Source organism: Blennius ocellaris, assembly GCF_963422515.1.
Source record: "Blennius ocellaris genome assembly, chromosome: 1".
Taxonomy (NCBI): domain Eukaryota; kingdom Metazoa; phylum Chordata; class Actinopteri; order Blenniiformes; family Blenniidae; genus Blennius; species Blennius ocellaris.
Genome location: NC_137650.1, coordinates 8249349 through 8260722, shown reverse-complemented (window position 1 = coordinate 8260722; position 11374 = coordinate 8249349). Strand labels below are relative to the sequence as shown.

At 41.8% G+C, this 11374-nt stretch overlaps 1 protein-coding gene across 2 annotated transcripts; it reads right to left on the bottom strand.

The window, feature by feature from the left end:
* Window positions 1-1126: 1126 nt before the first annotated feature.
* LOC308141293 (ubiquitin-like protein 7) lies at window positions 1127-4549 on the bottom strand. Of its 2 annotated transcripts, none has more exons than XM_080511384.1 (11): window positions 4509-4549; window positions 3921-4106; window positions 3702-3821; window positions 3536-3621; window positions 2870-2954; window positions 2724-2781; window positions 2486-2619; window positions 2156-2205; window positions 1886-2062; window positions 1644-1757; window positions 1127-1472 (listed from the first exon to the last, which is right to left on the bottom strand). In XM_080511384.1, exons 2-11 carry the CDS (start codon window positions 4096-4098, stop codon window positions 1332-1334), a joined length of 1143 nt encoding a protein of 380 aa, XP_080367510.1. In that variant the 5' UTR covers window positions 4099-4106; window positions 4509-4549; the 3' UTR covers window positions 1127-1331. The 2 variants fall into 2 exon arrangements, with proteins under 2 accessions (XP_080367510.1, XP_080367511.1); XM_080511385.1 differs by lacking the exon at window positions 4509-4549 and adding an exon at window positions 4426-4446.
* Window positions 4550-11374: the final 6825 nt, after the last annotated feature.

Below are 11374 nucleotides of genomic sequence, written 5' to 3'. Positions count from 1 at the left end.
GATCTGATTTCTTACCCCTGACAATTTTTTATTTACAGGTTTTTCTTGTGGTCTGTTTTTAAAAGAGTACAACTGTAGAATCCTAAGCAGTTTTAGTTTGATATTTGTTTTGTGTTTAAGGTTAAAGAAAGACAATGGAAATAGAGCTTTATTGTGCGTATGATGAATGCAACATATCTACTGAGTTCTTCTGCATATTAATAGCTGCTTTTATCGCTTTTGTAAAGTCAATCAAACTTAATTTGTGTATACACTAAATAAAATGTATCATGTCACAGAAAACACATTTTCCTCATCTTGTACTTGTGCACTTACCATGTTTTCGCATCATTACTTATAAGGAACTTCAAACCGACAGCCATTATAATCAAATCAAAAAGGCACTTCTTTTATAATGGATTATAGTTATAAGTTTAGCTCCTTAAAAGACCAGTTTACCTCACATTTTAGAAGGCTATGATGAGGTTTTTTCTTTTTGACCATTGGTTAATTTGCTTTGTTCAGTCTGCTGGAGAAGCAGCTTAAACCATCATGTTGGGAAAGTAATATCATCCCTGCTCGATCTGACAACAATAGAGAGAGAAAGTAGACAAGAGGGCGATCGTCCCCCAGGAAGTTAAGATGCTAGTTTATGTAATTTTCTTTCTTACATTGAAAGATTTTAAAAGCTGAGCAAGGATACTAAGATTTCAATTCATTGTGGCTCTGAAAACCATCTCACACGTTTAGGTCAATGTGTTGGATAATCTGGATTACCATTGAAACGTTGCCCTCCTAAAACAATTTGGAGACCCGTCTCTCATTTTTAAAACAGAAATCCATTGTGTCATCTGTCCATGTCATTTCCCAGTGAGTTGGATGAAGACAATAAATGATTTTTAGAATAGTACTTCATTAAAGCCAGTCAAGTATATATATTTAAAAAAAAAATTCATCTGTTGTCTCTTTACATATTCAGAGTTGCTCAGGATCTCCAAAGATAAATGGAAAGGAATTGTGTATTATAAGTTCTGGGTCTTGATGATATGAAATGACAATACAAGAGCAAACAAACAGTAAATATGATATCTGCAACTGAACAAAAGGATCAGGTAAACATCATTCAAATTTATTACAAGTTCCGTCACATCATCAAAATGAAAGGCTACAAGTTGTCACCACCTGGAGCTCAGCTCAAATCGTTCCATTTTTATATTTACAGTTAAACGTGAACAAAAAGAGCTTCGAATACTGCGAGTCATAATTTCTTATCATTTCTCTGCAGCAGGATGACCAGCCTTCTCTTTCTGCCCTCTTCGCCACAAAAGCCTCTTGTCTACCGGGGTCCGGCCTCAGAGTCCTGGGCCTCCGGCGAATATGAGCTCGAGGGCAGCCTGGATGTCTCCGTCTGTGGCCTGCAGCGCCCTGAGCATCAGCTCCTCGTCCTGGATCCCCATGTCCCGCAGCTGCTGCATCTGGGACTGCCAGCGGCCCTGCCAGCGCACAAGAAACACAGTCCGATCACCAGTCTTTGATTCAAAGGCTCCCCTCCCAGCTGCAGTGTACCCCCCCCCCCCCCCCCCCGATACCCTGCTTAGCATATAAAGCCCGTTTTGAAGAATAATATTTCCCCCTATGATTCGAGGATGTGCTTGGTGGCTCACCTGCAGAGCCGACATGTTGGTGGCTTGCAGAGCCTGCTGCAGCGCCTGGCTGAAGAGATCGTTACTGACCGGGGTCCCTGCTGGCATGGGAGCGGCGCCACTGGAGGGGTCCGCCTTAACCAAAGACAGAGGGACAGGAAAGGAGAAACAAAGGAGAGCGGTAATGCAGCCAGTGGGGTGGGGGGGGGGGGGGGTCTCGTGATTTTGCGAAGGTGTCTTTAATGTGTAATTGTGTGCCTCACCTGGCTCGCCGTCGTTGGCGTGACGGCGCTGCTGTCGGGGGTGCTGGCCAGGGCCAGGGCCGTCGCCAGCTCGCTTTGTGTGATGGGCCGAGGGCCCGTGGCGCCGCTGTGGCTCAGCGATACGGGTCGCATTCCTGCCGTGACGCCACCTCTGCTGGAGGGACCTGCTGGGCTCCCCTGTCACACACATCCACACACGCCAAATCAAATAACAGCGCGGCCACCCGCAACATGCTAATGGATAATAGGTGAAGTCGAGTATCGACTTACGGACTGGAATTCCTCTTCGTCGTCAGACATCCCCTCAAACATGAAGCCCCCTGCCAGAAAACGGACAGTTTTATGGTAAATTCCCCAAAGAATATTCCAATGAATTCAACTCGATGACAAAAAGGGGGAATTAGGAAGCAAGGCTGTACAGTTACAATTAGTAGGTTTGAGAAAGGCTTGGCACAGAAAAATTAAATAAATAAAAAGGCAACAATCCTGCATAATACCCTCATGATTGCTTGTAAGACCACAATGTAATGAGATCGCTCCTTCGCCTCCTGTAAGCTTGTAAGCTCTGCCTACTTTTACCGAACCACATTTCTTGCGCACCTGGCATGTCGCTGTAAGAGCTGGTGGAGACGTTGCGCGATGAGCTTGCGCTGGACTGAGCAGGCATGCTGCCGGCCACCGAGTGCAGGACCAGTATGATGGCGTTGACGAGGGCCGGGTGAGAGCTGATTAATCTGTGAGACAAGGAATCAGAGATTGAGGGATTCAAATGACTGTTTGCTTCAGTCAAGCATTACTTTCTCATAAAAATTGCGATGCAAAGAGGAGCTGCACTCACACGTCCAACATGTTTGGGTCTGTGAACTGCACAAACAGATCTTTATCTTGAAGCACACCTGGAAGTTTGAAAGGGAAGTGTTAGCACATTCTGCCCGGGGCACTGGGACTGCATAAAGAGGTGCTCTGCCGCTATCAGGGTCTTACCGAGAGCAACTGGGTCGGATCTGAGGCCCGGTGTGGCGACAATGATCTGATCCAGAGACTCTTTATTTGTCAGCATTTTATATACCTGGAAAGTGGAAAAAGACAGTAAATATACAGGCAAAAGAAGAGGGAATTGTTTCCTGTGACATAAAGAAAACATGTGATGTGTTATGACTACAAAAGTAGTCATAACACATCACATTACTTAAAACGGTATTAAAGGATTCAATCTCGTTCATTCTGTTGACCAAAGCGCATTCACATGCTGCACATCGACCGGGAATCACCCACATGAACTTTGTTTTCCAATGGCTCCACTGCATGATCACAGCAAAATTATATAGATTAATAGAATTTAGAACAGGAAACAATAACACTAAAAAGGAAAATATGACCATTTTAGTCTAGTTTTTCATTATATAGGTATATCTTACTGAATATTTGTCATAATTCAAGAGAATTAATCTATGCCTTTACTTCACACTCTGATTTGGGCTTTTCTCACTGTGCAATATAGCCACACGTCTTCAGTAGTTTTCACAAATCAAATAATTCCCCCGAATTTCATCACAAATGTTGAGTTTGTCATACCACTGAGAGAATTTACATACAAAATGTAAAAAAAAAAAAGAGAGAGAGAGTAAATAGCTCAAATAGTTTACTCACGGAGTCTCTGTATGTAGAGTTAAGAGAATGGAGGGCAGCATTAAATAACCTGAACTCCCTGGCAGCAGTTGCTCTGTTTACAGGCTCTGGAATCAAAATAAAAACACACAGCTTCAGAATGTAGCCCAGTGTCGGGAATCATTGATTCAGTGGAACCCAGATAGACCTGAATTGCTCTCCGGCTCAGGCCAGCTCTTCTTGAGGACGTGAAGAGTGGATCCTGGTTGAATCCCACAGGCGTCCAGCGTCAGCTCATCCTTGAGTCTCCGTCCACAATGAATCAGCTCTGGTGAACAAATTAAAACACAAAACACTTAATCCTGAAGACTGATTACAGAACTGAGCTGATGACGATCTCGGATGCGATGCAGCAGCAGAGACAAACCTATTAGCTCTGGATCGGGGATCGAGTCCGGGAGCTGAGCTGCTACGAGCTGTTTTAACGTGGCGACTCTGTAGCCCCCGGGGGGGACGTCTCCCGGCATCATCTCTGGGAAGTGGAAGGTGGATTTGGGCTGGTCCACCAGCTTCAAGCAGAGGTGCCAGTCTGAAGAGGTCATCATGTTTCCTGCTGAAGAGGCACAACACACAGACTTAGCATGGGAGACGACCACAAGCTACACACTGCAGTCTCCGTCCAGTCGATACATACGACACAAACACAACATGAGCCATACGATTATACTGGCAAGATTAATAAAAAAAAAAACGTAGTATGATTATTGATGGGGGGGGGGGGGGGGGGGGGGGGGGGTTACGTTAAATGATATTTCCCATGCCATGCCACCGCACCAACTCACGCCGAAGTTAGCGGCGAGGAGTTTGCTAAACAAAGACGTAAAATCTTCTCGATTAAACGAGTGGTTTTAGCCTTTTAGGGATGTTCAAACCTAAATTATTCAAAGCACGTATCGGATATCGTTCATTTCAGGCGGAGAAAGCTGCAGAGTTTGTAAAAGAAGTGCACACTCACCCTTTGTTTACACTCGAGCCGCTTCCTGGTTTCAGTCACGTGGTCTGCGCTGCGTTCAAGTATTGCGCCCGAGCTTAGGACTTTTTCAGTTCCGACTCCTGCACTGCGTCTCACTGTCGTCTCCGATCACAAAGAACAAATATGATATTAGTTTGTTATTCACCTTATCCACCATCAAAACATAAAACAGTGATATTTTGAACTGATATTTTTGATATTTGTCTGTTTTCATCCTCGTGTTGTATTCCAGTCACATTCATCTCGGACTATTTTTTTCCTGATACACAGAAGAGTGAGAACGTCTCATTTTCTTCTCTCATAATGTTTATTTTGAACGTGAAACATCCAATTTTCTTTCTGCTAGACCCGGGCGCTTCAAACCTAATGATTTTTCCAATGCGGTTTGATACCTCTCAGTGTGAGAATCTGTGTCAGTTTGGTCTCATAGCACAGGAAATTCTTGTCCTGACATTGTTGTAACAGTTTGTTACATCATACATTTTATACCTCGTGGACAGTTTTATTCAGACCATAACAAGTTGTTTCGAAATTATAGCAACATTTTATTAAACATGTTTTTATTCCATTTCTTTTTCTTTTCAAACAGACAAAGACAAACAGAAATAAACTATGTTCTGAAGGATGGCCACAGGTTCCATCCCCATTGAAAGTATTATAAGACATGATAAATAATTCAATAGGTCCACCAGAAATCAATAGTTGGTCCCAATATACCTAACAAGTGAGTGACACTGGTGGTGGGGGAAAGACAGGAGTTCAATAAGTTGTTTTTTTCTTTATTTAATCAATAACTTTACAACGGCATATGTCTGGAGTGGCAAATTAATGGTTTGGAGCCTATTTCATGCAATCAGAAAAGCTCCATTAGCACTTTCCCAGAGAGTTTTATTCATCTTTTAAAATGTGATATACTGCATGAGCACCATTGCCCCAATGACTTATGATGCAGTTGTTCAATGTATATTATATGATATGAAATACAGTTTAAAAAATATAGTGAGTAGATCAATTTAAATGACCCCACAAAATGAAAACAAAAAAAACCCCAAAACTATTCAATATTCAATTCAATATATATTGCTCAAAGTATGTAAACATTCCTACTTCAAAAATAAGGTTGCAAGCAGTGGATGCCCGATGGTGAGTGCACTGGGATTTTGTGCAATGGGTGCCATCCTATGAACTGCTTCATCCAAATGTTTCCAGTTGACTCTGGTTAAAGCCAGGCCAGACCCGGGACAAGTCACCCATCACAGAGCAAACACCGACACAGAAAGTCACCTGCATCGACAATCGATGTGCACGTCAACAATGAAATTCAAAAGCAATAAGACACACACACAACAGGATATATTCACTACGAGGTGAGTATGCTAATCACTATCACACATGCAGTGTTCAGCAGAGATTCATGATGACGAATTCATTTCAGCCATGTGTGTTGGAGCAGGTCAACAGTAAAGGCACGCAGGGCTGCGGAACACGGCGACCAGGACTCGACACCTCCGTCCCTGGTGCAACACTTTATTCTAAAGCATGGATAAGGTGACAAAGCTGTGTGAGACAACACCAAACAAACAGCTCTAATGGGTCAACCTTGGACTTTTCACAGATTGTGCATGGCTGCATACACCTGTGAACAGGCGAGGCCAACCTACACCCTTTACTTGGGATTGAACGGGAAACACTGAGATTTGTGCTACAAACTGGTTTGAGAAAAGTGTGTCTGTTTACTGAGGAGGAGCAGTAAATTACCCTGCTCTTTTCCTGTCCAGGTCGGAGCAGAGTAACTGCACAGAACAAATACTCTTGGTAACCAATGGTTCTTCGTTTTATGAAACCTGCTGCTAAACGGGTCAAGATGAACCACAAAATCTCTGTTCATGCTGTCTTCATGCAGCTGGGGAATGGGATAGTAGATGGGAAAACCCCATTTCCTTGTTCACAGCGTTCGCGTGTCCTGAACAAACAGCTGCTCCATTGCTGCTTGATTCCTGCGGTCCTGCAGCACAGAGAGGAGGCAGACAAGCTCGCACCATTTACAGTTTATTTTCTATGTGCTGCATGGTGAAGCAGTCGTCAGTGCTCTTGCATCACAGTGAGATGGTCTGGGTTCAAATTCTGGCGTTTTTGTATGGAGTTTGAATGTTCTTCACATAAATGAGTGGGTTTCCTCCTGGTACTCTGGTTTCCTCCCACAGTCCAAAAAACATGCATGTGACGTTAACTGGTGACCTCAAATTGACCCGAGGAGTGAATGTGAGCATGTGGTTGTCTGTCTCTGGACATCCAAAGGACCCTGCAACCCTGAACTTGATAAAGCAGAACTAAAGAGGATCAGCATCAGAATTTTACGGTATTTATGCATATGCTTCTATACACACAATGAAATTACACTTGGAAGTTCCGACTTTCATCAAAAAGAAAGTGTAAACACAAATAGAGACGATAGAATATATGTAACGTCATTATGCAACAATAATGACATGAAGAACGTAGAATTGCGGCTGCAGGTCATGACAGCGGCTCAACTGGTATCTGAAACCTGGAGCTTCCTGTACCTTTCACAATAAAACCGCTGCGCTGCGGAGCGCCCAAAATTCCAGGAGTTTTATTTCAGAGTTGTAGAGAGTGACGGCAAAACTATAGTGCATAACACAACAACTACAGGACATTAAAGCCACACCACTCACACTCATGGTTCTAAAAACCCCAGATCTCCCACAATATCTTCCATTTTAATAATGTGTAGCAATAAAGGAGCTGAGAGCTGCAAGGCATTATGGGAGTTTCATTTTGTCGTGTTTTAAATGTAATTATTGGGGGTTAGTTTATTATTTGAAAGTTGGCAACCAGCAGTGAAGAATATTTTGTGTGCAGTTTCATCCTGGCATGGTCTGCCGGTGGGACTGACCAAATAAAATGTGAGTGTTGTGTTCAGTGGGAAATGGGACCAAATAGCTCTCCGAGTGTTAATTATTGTCGACCCCTGTTCTAAAAGAATGAAGTAGAACACAACTTTTTATGTCTTCACAGGAAATGAAGGATACATTGTGTCTGTTATTGAAGGTAAATTAACCTTGAATATAGATACAGTTGAATCTATCAAAGTTCTGCTACAATTATTTCTATTAATGTCTCAAGTGTTTCTCAACTATTGCATCACAGAGCACATGATTTAGGCAGGTGAGCTATTTGAATTTTACTAGTTCACATTCTTTGTACATAAACAATATACAATATCAGTGGCTGACTTAACAGTGTTCTTGGTGATCGCCTTTGATCACTGTGCCAAGCGCTGCGGGAGACTCTCCCAAAGAGATTGATTCCCACAAGCTAATTACTAGATAGCTTTACTTTGACATGGGCTCATAACCTCACAGCAGGATCACACTTCACACTACACATTTCTCACTCATGGTTGCACATCAAATTCCAATAAAGCAAACCAAACGAGACGAAATAATTAACTATCTGAACCCAGGAACAAAAACACAACACAGGCACAAATCAACACACACAACAACCCCAACAATAACCCTCAATAACCTCTGGCAACACACAACCTGAACTCCCATCATGCCCTGCAGCGACCAACTCCGTGATGCTACAATACTCTTCACCACTAGATGGCAGCACAGAACGTTGCTGGTGAAATTAGAGGTCAGTCTGGTTAATCTCCACCACTTGCTGCTCCCATCTTGTATCAAAGTACAGTGATGGAGAAGTTTTTGAAAAGGAAGAATGTGAACCAGGATCTCAGCTCTTCATCCATCAGGTCCAGGTTTCACACTCAGTGAGTAAAAATAAAAAAAAGAAATCGGGAAATACTTTTTTCTGTATTTGTTTGATTCCTGTTGATAAAGCATTGATGAGAATGACTTTATATTGTTAATAGAGGCTACAGAGGTTCACATTTTAACATTTTCGGGTGGTGGTGTGCCTCCAGATTCTTCCAAAGAAAAAAGTGCGCATTGGCTCAAAAAGGGTTGAAATACACTGTCTTAAAACAACACTATGTTAAAGCAACAACACTCAGAGGCATGATGATAATGATAATGATGCTGATGCTGATGATGATGATGATGATGATGACGATGGTAAATGTAATTTAGATCTCATACAAAACGGTGTTATTTAAATCTGCATGATGTGTGTGAAGGGGGCGGGTCGACGTCCCTTAATGCTGAACAGGCCAGAGTCACTGTAAGAAGACGACAGGAATTAAAACAAAACTTTGTTGCGGACGTTAAAGATTTCAAGAGTGTTGGTGAAAACTGGCGTGAACGAGAACTGGACCAATGTGTTTTCTGTTTCTGTCTGCAGTGGGTGCGAGATATTTCAGCGGGGCATCAGCACGTTCCCATACTGCGTGTTGCAGTATTGCAAATTGCTGGACGGTCTGGTTGCACGGGACGTCATTGCCCCTACAACTTACGACTGGAAGGCATTTGCCAATCACACTGACTGGCCTGGTTGCTCGGGAAGCAATTCCCATACAAACCGGTGGCCGCTGGAAGGGAGAAAATATTTTCAAAGCTTCCGTAAATAAGTCCTCAAGGGGATCTAACATGAGAAGTGATATAAACTATGATGCAAATAAATCTAAAAAGCTTGACTTTCTTTTCGAAAAATTCAAAAATTAGAAGTAACTGTTGATTTGAGACATTTTACAGAACAATGTTGTGTTTAATTGTGATTAAAACGACAAACTAGACTGATGGACGGGAGAGGAGAGGAGAGGGGAGGAGGGCTCGTATCGTGAACGAGCCTCATGGTTCATAGAACCAGATGTTCCTCTTTCTGCCTCCAAGACACACGTTCACAAACACATCTGTGACACTTTAAGACATTTTGGACAATGTGACTCTTCTGACCTCAGAAATATTGTTGGTACTGTTGAGGCATTTTCTAACATTTGAAACATTTTGCTGACATTTATTTGACTTACTGTCTTTTCAAATGTTTATTTCAGTACAACTGATTTAACAGTTTTGAATTGCTTGTTTGTTTATTTTTGAGTGCTTTAGAGTCTTATTTTGAATCATTTCAGACATTTTGTCTTTTAGAAATCTTGTCTTCCTTCAGTACTTTTGCAGTTCAGACAGAAGACACAGAGACAGTTTAGTGTGTGTGTGTGTGTGTGTGTGTGTGTGGGGGGGGGGGGGGCACCTCGTCACACTGAACAGCCTCAGAATCGACAACATGGGACTTGACACAAAAACAAAACAGCCTTCTAAAGCTTGCTCCAAAACTAATGTGTGAATGATAGATTAAATAAGACTGGAAGCTGAGTACTAAACTTGGTTAGAGACTATTTTATTGCTAACCATGGTGGTAATAAAACATAACCATTCATTTCAAATTTAAACTTAAAAACAAAAATAGAGAAATGACTGAATAAAAATAATTGGATGGAATAAATTAAGCAAAAAAAGTGAGTGACTTCACAGTTCCTCCTTATCAAACTGTGTTGAGCCCAGGACCTGAATGAAAACCAGCATGGAGAGAAAGTGATAGTTCACCTAATGCATTGTTTCACAGAGAAGTATAAAAAAGATGAATACTCATTTTTCTTTTCTTTTCTTTTTCTTTGAGTTTTTTGTTGTTGTTTTTTGTTATAATCCTGTGTCGACCACACCGCTATATCCACAGCTCCGATCTCTACTCTGCTTCCACCGTCACCAAGTAGAATTACAATAGTGGCCGACCTCAGATACTTTTTAAGAGGTAAAGCATGGACACCACTGGACCATTTTATGAGGTAAAACTATCTCAAAAAGAGTTTTTCCCCAAACGTGACCATTGATTGAAGTTCTTACTGGGTTATAGTCTCATTGTCAGCAGATGTTACATTGCAGTACATCTGTATTGTATAGGTATATATGCTTTTCTTATAGGACATTTGTGTACATCACAGGGCTATTTTAAGTTGGAAAAACACCAGCCTGACTTTTCCCAAATGTTGCAATTGATGCACGTATTCAGCAAGTTCTCACTGGTGTGTATTTTCACAGTGATATTAATCCACATCTTAAAATTCATGTAAAACCGTGTTTTACAAATGTTATTGATGCAAAGTTTCAAAATGTTCTTCGTGATGCATATTTCCACACAGCAGTAGCACTAAATGTAGCTCCTGTGGACCAGGGCTGCCTGGAGTGGCGCTGCATGTGATCATACGTGTACATTTTTGAGCTGAGTGGAGCACAGGAGCAAGTCCTCCTGATCCTACATTTGAACACAGAAGAAAGCATGAATGAAATTGAAACTGTATTTCATTAAATTAAAAAATGGAGCTTCCAAATTCATTCACTTTTTAGATTCACTTCTCTCCATTCAAATTCAGTTTTACGATTCAATGTTTTGCGCCACACATTCTGGCCGGTCCCAGGCTAAACTAGTCGAACACAGATGTGAAGAAATCCCTTTATGACAGTCATGCGCTTTACGTTCGTTACCTGGCAAAAACTCCTCCGATACAAATATTAATTGGAAATAGGATGTGGCTGGTGGTGTGCTGGCTGGTGTACTGGGATAAATACCCCGGGGTCAACGTGACTTTATTGTGACATGGAATAGATTCAATTTAAAATTAGACCATTCCGATTGAGATTTAAAGAATTCAAATTCCCTTCCTGCTGGCCAAGGTTTAGCCCATATGTATAAAGGTTGTTTACCGAGCAAAAATTATGCTGCATTCAAATTTAAATAGGAAAGTAGATGAGAATACATCTTCAGTGAAACAACGACTCTTAGCAGAAATACACTAGAAGCAAAACCAGAAAATAAAGTTTATCCACTGTTGTGGACTTGTGCAGTTTACTTGTGCTTCTCAGCATCAA